Source organism: Sus scrofa, chromosome 8, assembly GCF_000003025.6.
Source record: "Sus scrofa isolate TJ Tabasco breed Duroc chromosome 8, Sscrofa11.1, whole genome shotgun sequence".
Lineage (NCBI taxonomy): Eukaryota > Metazoa > Chordata > Mammalia > Artiodactyla > Suidae > Sus > Sus scrofa.
The window spans coordinates 107,982,494-108,004,440 of NC_010450.4; the positions used below are offsets into that span (position 1 = coordinate 107,982,494).

A 21,947-nucleotide genomic window follows, 5' to 3' on the forward strand; every position below is an offset into this window, starting at 1 on the left:
AATTTAGATATTAATTAGAAAGCAATGTACAAGATTAAAATTATCCATGTGTGGAATGTGTATGTTCTCCCAGCAAAACACACTCTTTTGAGTTTTAATCTAACCACACCGTTAAGGGCAAAGGCTCCATCTAATTGTTATGCTTTAATCTCTTAGTTTCATTCATATTAAAATTAACAGAAGGAGCAAGTTGTTCATACTATCTGTTATGACACGACTATACATTATTTAAATTCACCTTCCCCGCTGGTTAAAGGTATGCATCGCCTGCAAATGCAAATAACAACTGACATTCCCAGGAATTTCACAGTTTATCGGCTTAATTTCCTCTGAATATACATATTCTTATATTTCATGCTAGGTCCACATATCCTTTACATTATTTAAAATAGTTCCCCCAAAATATCGATTTGCTTTTGCTTTACATTCTGTGATAAAATATTTGAGATTCGTTTTTCTTGGCTCCATTAATATGGCATGTTTTCTCTCAATCCCATAACTCATTCTTCATGCAAAAGACAAATCTTGCTCCTGAAGCCCTATTGATCCAGGTGGCCCTTTTGGTTAGGAGTAAAGCCTCTTTAATTACTTTGGCTGACTTTCATTTTTCACAAAGTCTTAGGCACATTAGCTATCGTGCTGTAGTGTTCTCATTTGTCTTAAATTTAGATGCACCTTGGTCTCTAGAGATTGATTGACTGTCTGTATTCTTGAGAAACCACTGACTGCCCCAGTCTATGCTAACTCTCCTTTTAGCTTTGAAATCTGAAAGAGCTATCTCTCAGCTTCTCCTAGGGTTTGATAACCTCTTCCCTTTCCTTCACCAGAGGTGTTTTGACCTTTAATTAAAAGGAAAATTTGTTGTCTTCCTTTCAGAAGACAGCAAATAATGAACTCATTAAAATGAGGTTAGTGTTCAGGCCTTAGAGCAATAAGAGTTGAAGTCTCATTAGCAGCTAACAATGCAGAACACAGCACATAAATAAACCTAATATGGCACAGCAAAATGCCTCAGCGCATTAAATTTGAGCAGAATCAAATGTTTACCGTCAGTGATGTCTAGGGCATGAAGTTTTAATGCACTTAATAAAGGAAAGCAAATTGCTTCCTATTAGCCATGAAATGTTACCACAGAAATTGCCCCAAAAAGTGTATTATGTAAATGTGGGATATGTTAGTAATTAACAAGGATATTGTAGAAAAATATCTGTCTTGCTTAATAGATGCAGCAATTAGGAAGAATAAAGATGGCTCAAAATCTCTAAAGGTAATTCTAGAGATTAATGGAAAATAATGCAGAATGTGAGAGTAAGATTCTTTAAGTGGCTTTATCTCATTTATGGCCCAAGGTGAGAGATATTTGCAATGTCAAACCAAAGAGTTGGTTAATAAAATGAAATGTCCCTGTAGTTGATTAAATATACTCTGGGAAAGAGATTCTTAAGAACTTATTTAAAAGAATTAACTACACTTCAGTTATAAAAGTACAAAGATTTTAGTTTCAACAAATTCTAATATTTTGTTAAATTTTTATAATGCTAAATGAGCCATAATTATTAAAATAATAACTTTCATAGTTTTATTTCAACAGTTCAGAGAATAGAATGAAAGCATAAACCCTATTTAACATCTAATATCTATACCACAACATTTCCATAAAATGAGTGATAATGATATGGTTTTCATTCTACATTCATTCAGATTTCTTAAATGAGGTTAACTATGTTTCAATGTATTTCCTCTTTATTTAACCTGTATCTAATATTCTTCTCAAATAAATCATTACAGCACTATTTTTACTTGATAATGCATCCCAATTTTTTTTCCAAAATATTTGAAAAAACTTCCTCAGTCCACATTTTTTGAGCTCTCATGAAACCACAGAAAGAAAAAAAAAATGTTGTTTTGCCAAAAAATTTAATAGATTAGGAACACCTGCTTTTTGTAGCCAACGCCATCTAACTAAATGATACTCTGGGGATTTTGAAGAGCTACTTCAATACCCGAGAATAAAAGTGGCTGGTAATTTCCAAACAACGTTCATGTGACACACAAAATATGGGAACAAATGCAGGCATCATCATGCATCACATCCAATTCCCTCACCACCTGCATTCAAGTTATCATTTGATATTTAGAATCCTAAGTATCTTCGAACTATATCCCAAACTATATCCCCACTTTCTTCCTACATTACCACTAACTCCAAGACACTCATTTCTCAATTAGGCTAGTTCTTCCCTCTAAATGTTTCCCTCTTCCATGCATGTCCTCCTTGATTCAGTCAATTCTTCATATGATGACCAAATTTTAAGGTGTGATGAACACTATATCTCTGCTAATCAAAGCTGTCCAGTGGATTTTTAGTACTGTCATTTTAAACTGTACCATGACTTTATTGTCTGTCTCACCCACTGGAATATGAACTCCTAAAGAAAGAACTTAGTTTTGTTCAAAGCCGAATCCCCGATATGTTGAACAGCTAGAATATATTAGCTGGTCAAATAGTTCCTGAATAAGTGAATACAGTAATACATTTCACTTATTTGAGAGCCCCTCTTAAAATTAAATTACAGCCAAATTCCTTTATAAAAAATATAAGGTGAAAAGTGGACAATGTCACTCATAGATCTCTAACGGATACCATTTACATAGATAACATTTGGAATGTTGTCTTCTTTTGTTGGGAAATGAGAGCTGTATGAAAACTATTACATTAATATATTTTTGTTGTTGTTTTGTTGTTTTGTTATTCTCCTTTATGAATATCTCTCTAGTTTCTCTTCATTTACTGGGAAGCGGAGTTGGTAGACCACTAGGTGTTTATCAGACGATGTCAAGACTGTTTTGTTAAGAATGTGAATTGTAATTAGGCTTTAAATAGAATTGAGCTTGAGGAGGTGACAACAAGATCTCACAGGAGATTTTTATTTTCAAAACTCTTAAGTTTTGTCAGAAGGAAGGAGAGACTTGCTGGGAGATGATCTGTCTACTATGCATAGGAAAAATTTACCTTAAATTTTATATAATTTAAGATAGATAATTAAGGTAGATAATCTATACCATAAATTGCAATATACATTGGTCATGATTTATATAGGTAATGATATGTATTTCATATTTATTATAAAAAAACTACAAATATATCCACTTTTTCCATGCCAGCAGTATAATGAGAAGATTCTACTACATATGGGCTTAAGCAATAAATAAGATTTAATGCTTCACATGTATATAAATTGACTCACAATTTGATATTCAGCCTTTGGAAATGATTTTTGTGATCTACATTTTAAAATATATGCATCTGAATGTGCATTTGCAAAATATTAAACTATGTAGCATATGAAAAAAATGCATAGAATCGATCATGGACATTTTAACTAATCCAGATTCATTCAGATATGGTAGAAAAAAAAAACATGAAAATAAAACAGAACTCTTTCAGAGACTATTAGTTTGGAGACTATTTACTTATTTACATCATTTTTAAAGAGCCACAGTATATTAGCAAGACCTAGGAGGCCACTTGGATAATAGAAATGGTTTGATAAATGCTTGCTGAAATACAGTTCCTTATGGAAATAAAGTTTTGGTATTCACTTAAAGACAATTTGTTGCTACAGGTAGATGTGTTTATTTACAAATAACTTTTCCTCATTTCACTTTTTAAGTAAACTAAATATTGAATTTATGCTTTTACAATTATTAAATGAAAAACTCTAATGACCCTTTTCGTTTAAATACTATTATCAGTACTAATCCTTTTTTTTTGTTTGTTTTCTAAGCCATCAAGAGAATGTTTTTGAATTTTAAATTTGACACTCATATTTTATCCAAATATGTCAATATTCAGAAATAATGATCCTTTTTAAAAGTCTAGGCAATTAAGTTATCATTTACCACCTTAATAAAGTAGACCTTTAATGATAAATAGTATATTTCCTAATAGATATAGTTTGTTAAGCTATTAGCCCAATTATGTATTTAAAAATAGATATCCTTCTTATTCAGAGAGAAGACAAATATATTCACTGTGGAACATAAAACACACACACACACATATATGTTATATATAAAATACATGTAGGATAGGTGGTATATATAGCAGCGTACCACCTGTACTACATGTGTGCAGTTTTTCAATCCCCAGTAAAGTCAGTGATTTACCTTTGTTCAAATCACTTGTAGCATACCAATCAGTTGAATCATTACTGTACACAACTGTTTTTACCATTATCAACTTGCTCTGCTCCAGTGGTAACTTCAGTTTTATAAGATTCACTCTATTAATGTAGCAAATAAAATAAGGCAAAACTTTGGTCTTTAAATTAATAACAGAAAGGCAGTAACAAAATTATAATGCATGATTTGTAATTTTCAAGTGTTGTCTAAGTGAAATAGCTTTAGTAAAAGGAAAAGTTTGGTCATTGCAAAGATCATATGGATTTTAACCTGAAATTCATTTGTATTTTGTGTAGAGAAAGATTGTGAGTAAAATCACAGAGAAGCTGGGAAGTGGCTATACGTTACTAAGTAAAAGTGGATAAAAACCTACAGCCATCCCTTGACACTTCTAATAATATATCCCTTACTCCTGTGAAACAGAAATTAGGGAAATGGACAAAAATTTTTTTTCTTTATATTCTTGAATGACATGACTGTAAAAATAACATTGAAATTAAAATGTTGAATACCTACCATCTATAGAATTCCCCTTCTGTGGTCCCAGGACATTTTTAGGAGAATAATTACAGGACCAGTGTGGCTATCGAAGCCAGGACAGGACTGTCTGAAGCCTGTCTCTAAGACCCTAAAAATCGCACAGAGTTTCGATGTTTCCAAGATGCAGCCACGAAAGAATGGGGAGATGTATAAAACTGGGAATAGAAAGTATTACTTCTGTGCTGAAGAAACATTTTGCAATTGTTACAACATAATATTTAATGAAAGAATGGTATAATATAGCTAATAAGTGAATACATCGACATTGAAGAGATTTCTGACTGTATATGAGCAGGAAGTATTTCTAGAGATAAATTAAGGAAATCGATTACAACATGAACCAACAGTTACCAATTATCTGTGTTGCATCAAGAATTGTTATAAAACCCCTAGATTTGTACTGAATGATAAGAGAATGGAGAAGGAGAAATGTGAGCAAAGGCAGAGTAGGATTCCTAAGGAAGAATGCCAATATCTAACCTTGATTAAGGACATAGCTGTTTTAGAGGTGTACATTTTTAAGGCCTAAAAACTAAAATGATAAAAAAAATGGGGGGGGGGATCTTGAAGTGAAAAGTAATTTTGGTAATGAACACAACTTAATAGTTGTTTGCAATAATTTTTCAACAAGAATAAGATGCATCAAGTGGTAGGTAACACCGTATTCATCAAAAGTCTAATTGTTATTTCTAAGTATTCTTCCACAGTTTCATAATATTAAGAAATTGATTTTGACCTGAAGGTTTTTGGGATAATAAATCCTGGGATAATGGAAAAGTACTCTTTCTACAGATCACGTGCAGAGAGCTAATGTGATTGTAAAATTGAATACATATGCAGAACCACATTCCAGATAACATCACAGCTATTATATTTTGCAACTTCCATTGGATACTAAATAGGAACCTGTATTTGATCAAAGATATAGCGACCCAGGAAACACCTCTAGCTCCCAGGTGTTAGCCATCCACTTGATGTTTTTGCCTAAGACTTTATCTTAACATTAGGCAGGTAGGAGTGTGTGTTGCTGGCAAATAGTTTAGGGAAAAAGCTAAGATAAACCAAGTACAAAATCTTTCCTACTGAAGACTTCCGTATGTTAAAGTGAATTGAGAACCTCCCAAGAGGGTTATAATATAGAGTGTTTCCCAAACATTTTGAACATGGTTTTATTTTTTCATGCAATTGTAAAATTTTACAGACCTTAAGACTCATAGATCACCACTTAGAAATTTGTAATCAGGAACTTGTTTCACTGCTATCTGCCCTTATACAATAGAGTCGTCCATGATGACTCATTGTTGAAGGAAGCCCAAGCTTTCCCACTCCCAGGGTTCAAGCCAGCTCTGAAGGTGGTGATTCTATTTCTGCTTTGGTGCTTCCAGAGCAGACAAGATATTTCTATCAAGATATTTCTTCTTCCAGGGAAGAAGTCAGGATTTTGCAGGGCGATTCAGATTATAAAGTTTCACCCTAACACAGAATCTGGGCCTAGTTTAGTGCAGATCCTTACTGAAAATCTCTAGAAATATTTTGAGTTATAAATGACTTTTCTCCCATCTTCACCTAGTTAAGATTTGACATTGTTATTTTGTTGTGCATGTGTATGTTTCTCTCAGCTCTCGGATTCCTAATGATTCCTGAAGCCTTCTTTCAGTCATCAGGTTAACAATGAATAAATTTCATTCCACATACCCCAAAAAGTCTAATATAAGATAGTTCTATCTCCCTCTTACTTTATCATTTACTTAAGCATTTGGGCCTAGGAAAAATGGTACAGTTGTTTTTGTCATTACTTGATAAAATCCTAAGGAAATGATCATGCTACATGAACCATGAACTCCATTAAGTTACATTATATTTATCTTTTGCATCTCAGAAAATCTTGTAGGCCATGCTGGAGACTTGGAAGCAAAGTCTATAGAAAAAGTAAATGAAATAATATAATTGAAGACGAGACTTAGAGGAACTAACTTATAATGAAAAAGGCCAGCGGTTCAAGTATATACTATCTGAAGGGTCATACAAGTTTGTATTTAATTCAAATTTATTTATTTGATTTAAAATTCTAATTGATTAGGTGGAAATGAGACATACAGAAAAAGAAATAAAGAGAGCAGACCACACCCACAATTTGAGATGTCCTGTGTGGGCTGCACCTGAGATAGAGTTGAAGAGAAACTGGGGCTTTTAAGACCTGGGCAGTATTTTACCACGTTTACAGAATTTTTCTGATCCCAAGATGAGAATCAGAGTGCTAATCAGAAAGCAGAAACAGAAGCTCATCTCACATACTTTCAGAATGGACTGACGTCAGTGGCATAGAATTCTATGGACACAGAAATGCCAATGACATTCCCCCATAACCAAGTTTAGGGCACAGGACAAATCCATCCACAGCCACTGGGAAGGGAGTCAAAGACGACACATGGAGTGCTTTGCTGATACAGTCAAATAAAATTTATAACACTGTAAATGCACTTCGAGTTTAATGATTTATATAACCTTCATTGTGTTCTTTGATAATCAAGCAGAAAATGCAAACTCTTCACATACGTGACACGAATTAATATTATTTTACAAGGTCAAACCAATTTTCATTGTTTCTCTTCGCCTCTATCTTCAGTATCAATGTTTAACCTTTCTATATCCAAAAAGTATTCAGGTACTATGAGACCACTCCCCTTACTAATATATACACTCCTTGTGCAGTTACCTCCAACCATGGGTACCAACATTCAAAAACAATGATGCTGTGTGACTTTAAACTCTGTTTTTCCTCTTAGGGGTGATATAGAGGTTTCAACATCACAACCATCCTGTTGTGGGGAAGAAATGCTTAGTGTGGCCGTGGAAGTATTGATTTTCCCCTCAGAACGTTCTCAGCTCTTCCCTCGCCACATTGCATGTCAGAAATCTGAATCACGAATAAAATCATTCCACTTCACTTCCCACATCCATCCATCAGTACTTACACTATTTACTTCTTTCCAGTCTCAGTACCACCAGTAGAAGCCATGCCTTTATTTTCTCTTAATGAACTACTGAGATTTCCCTAAATGATGTCCCTGTTTTCACTCTAGTTTTCCTACAATTCCTTCTTAGCAAGAAGGCAGAGGAATCAATTTAAAATGTAAATTGGAGTTCCCATCGTGGCGCACCAGAAACGAATCTGACTAGGAACCATGAGGTTGTGGGTTCGATCCCTGGCCTTACTCAGTGGGTTAAGGATCCAGCGTTGCTGTGAGCTGTGGTGTAGGTCACAGATGCAGCTCAGATCTAGCGTTGCTGTGGCTCTGGCATAGGCCGGCAGCAACAGCTCTGAGTTGACCCCTGGCCTGGTAACCTCCATATGCTGCAGGTGCAGACCTAAAAAAGGACAAAAAAGACAAAAATAAAATAAAATAAAATAAAATAAAATAAAATAAAATAAAATAAAATAAAATAAAATGTAAATCATATCCTACATGAGGTGAAGTAGAGTGTGGTGTATTTAGAAGACACCAGGGTCCTTCCTGACATAAAGCTTTGTTCTCACTGGCCTCTTTGCCTGGAACACAACATCCAGAGCCCCTGTTTGGGGCATAGACGGCCTCTTATTTCTTCTCAACTAAGTGGACACTTTTTTAGAGAGACCATCATAATCCTCATTGCCTATCCTGGTGAAATGTTGGTGCCCTGTTTGTGTAAGTTTCAATAATAGCATGTACTGTAATTATTTCTGCATCATTAATAATAATTTCAATTAAATAACTATTTGGTGACCCCATTGTGGATCAGAGGTAATGAACCTGACTAGTGTCTATGAAGATGTGGGTTTGATCCTTGGCCCTGATCAGTGGGTTAAGGATCTGGTGTTGCTGTGAGATGTGGTATAGGTCACAGACATGGCTTGGATCTAGCATTGCTATGGCTATGGCATAGGCCTGCAGATACAGTTCCAATTAGACCCCTAACCTGGGAATTTTCATATGGCATAGGTATGGCCCTAAAAAAAAGACAAGAAAAGTAATTTAAACTAGAGCTATCACATGAGTATATATATATGTGTGTGTGTGTGTGTATGTGCGTGTGTGGTGTGTGTGTATGACATATTTGGTTAATGTTTTGAATCTGGAATTAAAATATCTAGATATATTTGAAAAAGACAAAAAAAAAACTTATTTGATTGATGTGCTCTGTGTACCTAATGAGTATCTAAAAAGAATGTAAGCTCCACGAGAACAACAAACTTAGCAGTTTTGTCTGTCAGACACTTTCTGTCTCCAAAACCTTATGTAGCTTATTTAGGCTCTCTGCAACTTGCTTTCCCCAGTTGTAAATTAAGAGTTAATAAAGCAATCATGAAGAGATTTAAAGATATAATTCAAGTAGACTGCTTCTCATAGTACCTAACAATACCTAAATACATCGCAAAAGCTCAATTATATCAAATGTTACATTCTCCACTGTGTCATTAGTACCTAGAAGAGTGCCTAAAAAGAAGCCAAGGGTCAATCAATATTGTATGAATGGATACATGAGCGAGTAATGGTACAAGAAGGAAGAGAGCCCAGAGAGTTCCAGTTTCCTTGTTTCCTGGAGACTTAGGCGAGAGGAGATAGACAGCTGTGGACACTTAGATGATCGGCAAGAAGATGAAAAGATAATTTCTCTGAAACACTATGATGTTTTTTCTACCTGGCAAGTTGTTCTTCAGATTAAATGTGATTTCCACAGAAGGAGTCCCAAACCCCAAGCCTTTCTCTCCTCAAAGATCCCCACATTCCTCAGTATTATCAGAATCATACATTCATTCTTCCTTAACTTACCTATTCCACAATCATAGCTAAACTATTCAACATGAATTTTTTTTAGAAAACTAAGTGTGTTGCTATAATAAGTTTTTGTGAGTTTATAAATTAAATCAGATTATTTCCTTTTTAATAGCACTAAGAGGTCATCAAAAAAAAATAGGAAGAGAGTAGATTTCTGAATAAATGGAGATTTTTTTCTGAGGAGAAAGAGATGAACGAGAAGGGAGGCAGAAACTATCATATCAAAGGCAAACTTCAAAAGCTTCTTACTTGCACCCTGGGTCAGTCCTATTCATCTTCATTTGTACCTTGACAAATAGTCTCTGCACAAAAGTTCATGAAATCCCAAGTCTGTTTCATCTTGGGTGGCCATACAAACTTACTGTAGCAAGACATGAGGTTAAGGTTGGACCAAATATTAAGACAAACATGCTCAATCCCTCTCCTTGTGTTATCTGGGTGGGCTGTTTAAACTTTCCATGAAGCAATTTTTTTTCCATCTGGAAAATAAGTATAGATGTAACCTCTTCTGATTCCATATCAGATATTGTAAGAGTAAATAACATGCCATTTTTATTGAGTTAGTAAATATAATAAAAACTCTCCAAGGCAGACAGTCAAACAAAAACTATCACCCTTTGGTGTTTGATTTGAAATTCTGAAAGTGTAAGCCTATACCAATGTATATAGTCATGACTTATTAATCATGTACATATAGGGAAAGGGCTAGCCTGATGATAAACAATCTGAATATCAGAATGGCTTAAGACATATACAATATACCATGAAATAAATATGAATAGTGAACCTTCAATATTTCCTGAAGTTCTGTGATGTTTACAATCTCTAGTTGGAAGCTATAAGATTCCCTGTTTAAAAACACAGATTCCTATGCTCCATCCTATACTCCAATTCAGAATATGCAGAAAATGAGCCTGGGAAAAACATCCCAGTGATTCATCTCATTTCTTATGGGTAAACTGGAAACAACTGCTTCATTGTTCTTAAGAACCAACTGGGGTCTATAATGAAATATCCATATTTGGGCCCTATCACAGATAGACTAAATCAATACTTCTACAAGTGGGTGCCCAGAACTGACAATTTTAGTAATAGCCTCTAGAAAATTTTATGCCCAGTTTGAAAATGATTTTTCTCTTTAATATGTTGTATAGGGCCAAGTTTGACTTGCTTTATTAAATACTGAGGAACTAATTATAAGAATAATAAGTGAATGTAAGTATTACTTGTTAAAACAATGAATTTCTGCTTTTGTTTAAACAAGGTATATAGTTATTCTTCTTAATATCCAATCAAATTACTTAGTGAACTCTTCATGAATAATGCAAGGGCAAACGTCAACGCCATATACATGTATACATATATCTTTATTTATATTTATGACTTGTAAACTATAAAAGAAAATAACTGAGGTTTATTAGCCAAACACTAAATAATTTTATTTTCCATATACTTTCAAAAGTTAGTCAAATTTTCACACAAAATATTCATATAAAAATAGCGTACATATAACTGTGTACTATTTCCTATATTTAACTATTTGATTTGTATCTCAAATTGAGACATACCATTTCTTGTCCATTAACAAGTTTTCCTAAAATAAGGTGTTTTTGCTTTTATTATATTTTATTTATTCATAATTCTAAACTTGTATTTTTCATATCTGTTATTTCCTCTGAGATTTTATATTTTTCCTGTATTTCAGCGGTTTTTTCTACATTGCTTTTTATGGTTTAATACTTTTTTCTTTTACACTTATTTTTGATTTTTTATAATTTATATATTTTTTACATATGAATTTGTGTCTCTGTCATTGAACAACATGGAACCTTTCCTTCCTTGAATTTTGAGCCTCAAAGAACATTTAGTTACAATGAAGTAGGAAAGCTTAAATATTTTAGAATTTGCTTCTTTTTATCAATTGTTTTTGTTTTTACTTAAAGAAATTGTCATTTTTACTCCCACATTAATCTAGATTACTTGTTGGGAGGCAGTAATTAGACAACTGTATTTCTTTTAACAATGGAAAAGTCTATAAAATTCTTCATATAGCTAATTAGCACCAGTAGAAGGAAATCCATATACCCTTGCCTCTGTGAGCTTACCTTGCTGGGTGATTTACAATATAAGATTATAAAACATCCAGGAGTTCCTGTCATGGTGCAGCAAAAACGAATCGGACTAGGAACCATGAGGTTGCAGGTTTGATCCCTGGCCTTGCTCAGTGGGTTAAGGATCCGGTGTTGCCATGAGCTGTGGTATAGGTCACAGACTCAGCTCGGATCTTGCATTGCTGTGGCTCTGGTGTAGGTCAGCAGCAACAACTCCAATTAGACCCCTAACCTGGGAACCTCCACATGCCACGGGTGTGGCTCTAAAATAAATAAATAAAAATAAAAAAAATTATAAGACATCCATATTATAAATGTGCTAGTGAAATGCAGAAACCTATCTGTATCATTTAATGGTATAGCCCATGAGCCATTTTTATCATTTTATCATCCCCCAAAAATGTTAGTAATAAAAATAAATGAGACTAATTCAATTGGTTGTTGTGCATTAATGTACATTTTTATCACATTTTGGATGGCTTCCATATATGCGAAAAATATATATAACAACATGGCATATGTAGAAATGAGCAAAGTTTGATCAACTTTCAGGTATTAATAGGAGAACTAAGATACAAAGTGATATTGTAAAATGGAAAATGATTCAAGTCTTAAAAATAATTTAGGAACTTATTTTGGGAGATGAGAGAAGGAAAATCTTTAACACATCAGGAAAGGCTTCATACAAAAAGGTGGCATTTGGGGAGAGCTTGAAAGATAGATGGGGCTAGAAAATGGGATTGGAAACAGCTAGAGTCTTTTCAGGCCAGACAAAAACAAAACAGAGAAATGTAGGAGGTAGGGAACAGTGCAGAGGAGAGAAAGGGTACCTGTGGGGAAATAACAATGCCTGTAGCTTAACTGGAATATGGAGGCACCCCTGCCACCTAAATGGTGGGAAGAGAATGACACTAAGTGGTCATTAACAGCATTTATTTAGTTCTTACTTACCAGGCTACTTAGCTAAGCACTATATATGCCTTATACAGTGTAATCCTCACAACAGCAGCGCAAAACAAGTGTTAAGTATGATCCCATTTCACAGATAAAGGAAAAGATGTGAGAAGTGAAATGGCCAACAAAGCTGAGTCATTAATTGGATGGCTTCCCCGGGCTCAGCGTTGATGTGCATTTACTGCCTTTGGGATGTGTGGGTAACTGCAGAGTGTAAGAGCAGAGGAAGGCGGGGAATATGTTAATAGTCCCTAGTGCTTTTTAAGTCCAAGAACAAGACAATGAAGCCCTTCCTAAGGTGGTATCAAGCTGATTTCAAAAAAAACATAGGCTGTTTGATCTTTTTTAGATAGCTCCTAAGAAAGCATTAAGTGTGGACTCATTCCCCAGTCTAAATTAAATCTCTTACTGCATCTGTCACAACATGTTCTAGATTTCTTTTGTAGCATGACTTGTCATTACACATTTGTGTGACCCTCTCTTTAATATCTCTCTTCCTCTCAGAAAAGTCCAAGGTTACAGAGGCTATATTTGCCAAACCCAACACTGTATCCATCTACAATAAATATTTACTAAATTTAAGAGTGGATGGTGAGTAAATAAATGTGGAAGAAAGAATAACTCAAGAGTTCAAAGGCAGAAAGTTGAGGGGTTGGAGTTTGAGTGGTGAGGAGAACAGAGGGAGGAAGAACTTTTTAGAAAAACTATTTCAAGACATGGAAGCTCAGGGGATGTACATTGAATAAAACAAGAAAGCCAGAAAAAGGAACTCCCTAAGAAAAAAAGGTGTACAATATTTTCTTTTTAAATTTTAAAGCTATACTCCACAGGGTTTCTTTGGTTGTTGTTTTTTTTTTTTTTTTTTCTTTTTTTTTTTTTTTACTAATAAGCTCAACTAGTTCAATAAATTTATTTTTAACTCTACCTTCTTTTTAGTATCTAGTTCTCTCTTTGGAGAACTTTTTTGAATGTTTCATATAACTAAGTCAAACTAATAGGTCTATTTTTCCCATTTTCTATTTAATAGATAATATTCAAATGAGATTAGCCAGTACAATCATAATCTTGGATAACTGGGGGGGGGTACTATATAGCTTATGAACTTTTTAATTATTTGGTCATTTCTTTTTCTTTTTTTCTTTACAAGTTTGCAGGAAAGCCCTCTGGGGGAATAAAAGGTTAGATTCACAAATTTTTGTAGCAAATGCTTAGACACCATAACTAATGCTCAAAGGAAACTGTCTAACCTTCTGTCTCTTTATTCATTTTAAAAGATGAATAGCAGTAATCAAAAATCAGTCTTAGTAATATCTCTAGTTTGAACTGAGTTCCTCATTCCCATCAGGACAAAATAAGCCCCCTCTTAAAAAATCCATTAAAAAACAGAAAAAAAAATTCCAAATCAATAAACAAACTAAAAAGCCAAAGGATATGAGAGTTCTGAACTGCGTTATGTACATCGATACAGGAAAAATAGTGGTGGAAGAATTGGCAGAAAATTGAGAGGACTAAGTCTGAACCGAAGTTTATTATCAGCATGTTCTCATCTTGTCTACAAACAAGAAATTAACCAAGAAAAATTCCAAATTGAGAAACTAGGAAAAATGTTGCCATCTTTAGAGGAAATTTGTTTTTGGAATTACCAATTTCCTACCTTTCTTTCCTCGTTCATATCTCAAGATTTGTAATTAAAACCCTATAAAATGTAAGCTGTTCTTTAGCTTACAAAATAAAAATCCAAGCTTTCAACTCAAAGTTTCTGTCTTAAAAGTTGTTAGGAGGGAGTTCCTGTAGTGGCGCAGTGGTTAACGAATCCGACTAGGAACCATGAGGTTACAGGTTCGGTCCCTGGCCTTGCTCAGTGGGTTAACGATCTGGCGTTGCCGTTAGCTGTGGTGTAGGATGCAGACGTGGCTCGGATCCCGCGTTGCTGTGGCTTTGGCGTAGGCTGGTGGCTACAGCTCCGATTGGACCCCTAGCCTGGGAACCTCCATATGCCACAGGAAGTGGCCCTAGAAAAGGCAAAAAGACCAAAAAAAAAAAAAAAAAAAAGTTGTTAGGAGAGGTAGCACAATTAAACAAAATATTCAACTGCAACTCAAATGAAAGTTATCTTCCTATCCCTTACCCGACAAATACTGGACCTGTCTACATCCAAAAATTCTGAAAAATTTTACCCAAGATAAAGAAGTATACTAACGTGAATTTCAAGAAATGTTTCACACAGAAATGAAAACTGATTTCAGTGCTGTGTGGTTATAGAATTGCCTCTCAATGATATGCTTAGGACTTAACTGCTTAGGACTTAACTGCTTCATAATTTGTTCAATAAAATAGTAGCAACAATGATTATAACACCTGAAATATGAATAACACATAACAGTAGCTGTCAAAAACCCAAAAAGCAACAAAGCTCACATTATTTTGTTTCACTCATGCATACACATTTGAAAAAGAGGCATCCCAAATCTTCATATTTATTTTTCTAAAATCATGTTAATTTCTTATTTATTTCAGGCATTACTAGAGACTCAAAATTTACTGCGCACTCAGGTTGCAAATTTTACCTTCAACCTTGGATTTTCAGGGAAGTTTTACCACACAGGTAAGAAGGAGCTTTGTGTTCTCAGGCAGCTACATATAAATAGGAGAGAAGGATTTTTGATGTTTCATTAAGTAGGAGAAATAGCATATCCAGACTGATTATGGGAAAGGCTTGGGTGCCTTATGAGTGGCCCAATCCAAAAGCAATGAGTTTGTTTACTTTGGGGAACACCATTCAAATCAAGGGCAAAAGAGGACGACAACTGACTTTGTTAACTCAGTAAAAGAAACTATAACCATTGTTGTAGTGTGTAAGTGCATCTCGTGTCAGCACAGTCTAAGTAGGAAGCATGGTGACAATGATGATGCTGGCAATGACGGACTAAGGATAATCATAATGGACAGTGTTTTAAATTGTAGGACAGTCTCAGTGGCAGTCATTTTTGTATAATCTCCCTTTAGAAAACAACTGGTGATGAGAGAGGCATTTTATAGCCTCAAAGAAATTTAATAGATATTAAGAGTCATATAGCTTAATTTACCTTCCCTTGCAGGATGTTCCTTAAAAATATTAACAATGTTTTGTCCCAACATACATTAAAACCATACAATCAGGCTTGTATTTCTTTTCTTATCTATCCAGTCACATCTTGAATTTTGTTCAAATCCTTAAAATGTGATTGGTGCTCACACACTATTTTACGTTCTGATATTTCTCACCTCTTTACCCATCATCACCTCCAGATTTGACTCTCATTTTCTGAATAGGAGCATTATAACATCAGGCACTAGTACAGAGAAAACTACTTTCATAAAAGTGATTGTCTTATAGTAATAACGAAAATGGGACAAAATGGTGTCTTAGAGCCTGTATTAGGGCAGCACCTACCATCTGCTCCTATTTCTGCATCTCTGATGAAAGCTAAATGCTTTGTTTAGGACTTTGCATTGTTGTTACTTCACAGTACCTTAGTGAAACTATTTCATGGTATTCTGTATGTATGCATGCAGTTTATTGACTTGTTAAAAATTCCCATGCAAATGTAGTCTTTAATTATCATAAATGCAGTTTGTTTACCCAGAAAGGCTTTTAATGTTTACACAAAGAGGCTCAGCATGGTTTATTAGAATACTGAAGCAGCAATATCTTACTGGTTTTTCTTTAATGCTTTTTTCATCCTGCTTTGAAACATGTAAATCTGTTTAAAGTAATAGAAGGAAATTTTGTATTTAGATCAGCTGATAAATAAAATCATTGCATATTTTAAAAGGACAGTTTGCAGAAAAAAGATTTGGGTCATCGTATCTGCACAGGCAAAGCAATTCCAGCCACAATTTTGAAAATAGACATGGTTTTGTAAATCTTCTTCAAAAGCCCCCTCAAGAAATGAGTTCAGACCTAAGAAGCACTGACTATGAAGTTATAAAGCAGATAACTCTAAAGGCTGGGGAAAAAAAATATGGGATTATTTGGCATTCACACACAAACAATACTATTTTGTCTTAAATAGCTGTATAGGGTAAGGAAAGCCATTCTTTTGGTCGAAATATATATAGATAACTGCCTCAGCTTTTATTTACTTTTCATATTCAGACCTATTAAACCTGCCAGACACTTGCAGCGTTAATGTTGATAGCAGGTTATTACACTTCCCATTTCTTTTTTATAATCCTGAACATGTACACACTACACATCCACTAGGAAATGAATGCACTAGTTTAGTGACACTAGTTAGTGTCACAGGTATGGTTGGTGCAGGAAGATACCAAACAATAGCAAAAAAGATGTTTTAATTATATCTCTTAAATAGACTCTTTTTGTTGGTACTGACCTAATAAAAACAATGGAAGAAATACTATATTCTCTTATGCTGTGATCATAGTGCACTTGAGAGATTAAGCAATGTATATAAGTTCTAGAAGTTTAATACATTCTTAGTGCACTTGAGACACCAAGCAATGTACATATGTATAAGTCCTAGAAGTTTAATAATATTCACAAATGAGAAATTCTCTTTTGATTGGCGACTTTATGTGTAAAATCACTGAAATGCGTCAACATTTTTCGAGGGTGCAATTGTACTATATTAACCACTTATTTATTCACTCAGGATATCACGGTTTCTTCCAGAGTGCAGTTAAACAATGATGATACACATTATCCGGAGGGCACACCTCTTCCCTATCTAGTCACATCCCCATATGGAGGTTTAACTATCAGGAGGTTAACAAATCAGAAAAGTGCTTTCCTTACCTATGCACTTGATTGTGATGTGCAACCATGAGAAGATGGCCCTATCATAGTGACTGTCTCACATCTCTCCCAGGATGATCTGATTTCCCAATGCATGAAGATTCTGATTGATGAACCTCATTGTTCTTAAGACATTTAATCACATATGCCCAGTGTAATAATGATAGATTCTGCATTCTTAGACTGCTTCACTTATTTGTATTTCCCATGTATTCTTTCCTGTTCAGCTTCTCTGTCCTTCACATGCTAAAAGCAATCTCACCCGAAAAGGACATATCACTAAGCCTTGCCTAAAAGTCAATCATTCACAACTGCCAAATCAAAATGGGAAGGACATACTGTTGATTAAAAGTTAAAAAAAAAAAAAGAAAAAAAGAAAGAAAGAAAATAAAAGCAGCATGGCGTTTAGAGTCAAATATTTTAATCTGGAAATATTTAAAGCTTGATTAGAATTGCACAATGAAAGCTCAGTTGAAAAATGGAGACATTACAGGATTAAGATGCCTTGGGATGAAGGGCTACAAATTTCGTTCGTAGGACATGATTTCTGGTGACTTTCATTCATTGTAATTGATAATAAATTGAACATGACTCAAACAATTACCTCATGTATAATGTTTGCAAATTGAATAAACATTGGTCTTTTCCATGAGAATTTATTTTATAAGAAAATAGACCTTTAAAAAAATCTTTTAAATAAAGTGAAAAACAGTGTTACATTCTTTCTCTTTTGTTTGTTTTTTTTTGTCTGTTTTTGTTTTTCAGTATAAGATATTGGTTCAAAGACTAGATATTGGAAACAGCCTTCTTTTGTTTAAATCCAAGATCTGACATTTCACTAGCTATGTGAACATAAACAGATTATTTTTCTGTACAATTTACGCATCTCCAGAATGGGAATTATAATGGTATCTCTTGCCTAGAGCAGTGCATAGCAGTCATGCTATGTCAATGTTTATTATTATTATTACTTCTAAATGTTTCTATAAGTATCAAATACTAGCCAAAAAACAGTCAATAATTCACATGGCTCTATTTTCCATTTTTGGAACTATTAAAAGCTTTAATCAATTTGCATTGTCAAACAATTTTTTTATTTAAAATTTAGTTTATTCTATACCCACCTATATGGAACTGTGCCAGGTTCAGTGTACAAAGAAAATATGAAACCTCTTCTTGACATTTAGAAATTATTTCAAATATAATAGCGAAAGAAAGACAAACATTTGTACAAAATTGATAATTCAGACACTGGAATTTTATACTTCTGATTTTATTTTATTTTATTTATTTATTTATTTATTTATTTTTAATACCGCACCTGCGGCATATGAAGGTTCCCAGGCTAGGGGTCCAATCAGAGCTGTAGCCGCTGGCCTACGCCAGAGCCACAGCAACACTGGATCCGAGCCACGTCTGCAACCTACACCACAGCACCCGGCAACGCCAGATCCTTAACCCCACTGAGTGAGTCCAGGGATCGAACCCGCAACCTTATGGTTCATGGTTCCTAGTCAGATTCGTTTCCACTGCGCCATGACAGGAACTCCTGATTTTAGTATCACAAATGTGCCTTATGGAAACTAACCTATAGCCCAGATCTTGCTAAAATTATTCTTACTTTGACAGACTTAAAACACATATCTTCTAAAAGTGGAAACAAAAAAATAAGTGTTTAAATATTTTGCTTCTGAATTCAAACTTCTCTTCATTTGGACTTCTAGGAATTAGGAAAGTCAAATGACATAACTTTTAAATGAGAAAAAAATACCATGTTTTTAATTAATAATGATGTGGATTTGAATCTAGATCAGGTTAGAAGTGAAAGGCACAGTTTGAACAGACACCTTAATGGACTAGAACTTGTGTTTACTGTAGTCATGTGTGAACTATAAATTATATTCTCACATGTAATTTAATCATAAATTAGATTTATAAAATACATGGATACAAGTCAAAATTTTAATATTTTCATTTAGTTGAATTCGAAAACATTTAAAATTCTGCTTTTGTCCCTTAGCATGATTTGATATCATATTATTCATTAAGCAACCTCTAGTGTCATGAGCTTCCCTTACATGGCTTTGAAGTATATGACTATATAAAATAAGAGAAAGGCTGATGAGAAATTAATCCATGGAATGAAAAAAAAAAGAAGCTTCAAATATCATCCCTATCCTTATGGGAGTGATTATAAATTAACACAGTCTCTGGTATAAAAATTACCAAGATTTGATGCCCAGTCATGCATCTGTTTATATCAGTAGTCTGCAAAATTTTCTTTAAATTGGTAATTGACTTCATTCCTTGTTAAGTATGCATTACGTACTTCCTGCCACTTTCAAACAATCTGTGAAGTTTAAAGTGAATGGAAGCATTTCTCAAACATTCTATATATTCAACAGAACCTTGGGACATCAGTTCATTCACCGCATGTGACATAAAGTAGTTTTTTGTAATCTACGACTTAGTCTGCTAAATTATGACCATAAAAAACACTTGGTCTACAGCATAAACACTTCAAACTTAAAATTCGTCTGAGGAAGTGACAAACTTCTCTTCATTTGGATTTCAATATTTGAAATTCTTAACATATTAACAAAAGTCAATGAATTATAAGTCTATGTATTATGACAATTTTGGCTCAAGTTATTGGCTCATCTTAGAGAACTGTATCACTTTCAAAACTTCTGTTTCTTTACCCTTTACATATTAGCAACCTTTGTAACAGTAATGGTGCCAAAACACTAAACTTGACACCCCTTACACCTTTTGAGAATTATGGATTGTGGAGCATATACCAAGAATAATGCATACATATAAATATACATAAAAGTTGACATCCCTTTAAGCAAACATATAAAGGCTCCAAAGTTCACTGACTATATATTAATACTGACTGAATTAAATAGTCCCTTATTTATTCTCCTGGGAAAGGGGCATGATTCAATGCAAGTTAAAGGCATCCAGTTTCTGACTTTAAGAATTTAATAATCTAGGCAGGCAATATTTTTAAGAATGTGTGAGAGTACATGTAGAACACAACAGGTATAAAGCAGTGATACTGTTTTTAAGAAGTGAAGCAGGAGTTCCCATCGTAGCTCCGCAGTTAAAGAAACTGACTAGTGTCCATGAGGACCCAGGTTCCATCCCTGGCCTTGCTCGGTGGGTTAGGGATCTGGCATTGCCATGAGTTGTGGTGTAGGTCGCAGACGTGGCTGGGATCCTGAGTTGCTATGTCTGTGGTGTAGGCTGGCGGCTACAACTCCAATTTCACCCCTAGTCTTGAACCTCCATATGCCGCAGGAGCGGCCCAAAAAAGACCAAAAAATAAAAGCAAATATTTACGAATTGCTTACTATCTGCAAGTCACAATGTCAAGTGCTTTAATAAATTCATCTCACTGACTATTTACAAGAACCTTTGATATAGATATTTACATCCTCATTTGAAACCAGGAAACCAAGACACAGAGAACTTGTACAAGGTCACATAGCCAAGCCTATGCTTTAACAAATATATACTTTAACCACTTCATGGCACTACTACGTAATCCATGCAGTCTTTACTATATGACACACAAGTGGAATATTTTAAAAAGATCTTTAGAAAATACCTTTAATATTTATTTGTTAAATTTAAGTAAATAATGTGAAATTGCCCATTAAAACTTATTCCAATTTGAAAAAATAATACAAATAAATTTACCTCTCCCTGTAAGCCAGAATTTGTACTTTACTTATTTAATTAAGCATCTCAAGGACCACATATGAATCAGTTCTTATATTATTGATTCAGAATATCTGAAAATTAGACTGAATATTGTAGAATTATGCAAAAACTATATGATTTCATGCAGTGAAAGTGTTCTTAGATAGCTGTGGCATAGTGAATTCCCTTAAAAGTAAGTTACTGATGTTGTTTTTCTTTCCTTAAATTAAGTTTTCTATTATGTTAATAAATTTATTGTTTACATTTTATGAAATATCTTTATCAAAATGGGAGATGTTTATGTTTATAATGGTAAGTTTAAAATGTAAGGGCACAAATGTATTTGTATAGTTAAGAATTCAACTTCTTAAAAAAAGCAAAAAATATTGAATGAAAGATAGCAAAATATTTCTGATACCAAAAAACAAAATGATACCAAAAATAGTCCTGGAAGATTGCTTTGGTTTTGTCTAGATTTTGTTTTGTTTTGTATCACTTGTCTATCTTTTCCATATTCTTCAATAAGCAAAGATTATTTTTATAATCAGAAAAAAATTAACAAACTTCATCAGTTAAATTTAAAACTGTTCAGACCAATTTGAGACTTATGCATAAATTTTTAAAAGTAAAAAAATTATCATCTTTGATCAGGTTTCCCTGATGAATGCAATAAAGGAGAAAATTAACAGTTGATAAATTTAAAACAAAAATAATCAACTAAAACTCGATCTGTTTTTTACTACCACCATATTCTAGCAATTCTAAACAACATCAGTGATAAAATACCACTAAGTTCTAAATTTAAACCCCTATCTGCACCTGTGGCCACAA

At 33.9% G+C, this 21,947-nt stretch overlaps 1 protein-coding gene across 1 annotated transcript in view; it reads left to right on the forward strand.

The window, feature by feature from the left end:
• Positions 1 to 21,947, forward strand: part of LOC100512003 (bifunctional heparan sulfate N-deacetylase/N-sulfotransferase 4) — a 247,698-nt gene that overhangs the window by 100,406 nt on the left and 125,345 nt on the right. Inside the window, 1 exon segment of the mRNA XM_021101659.1 lies at positions 15,125 to 15,212. Coding sequence (XP_020957318.1) covers positions 15,125 to 15,212 — 88 coding nt within the window.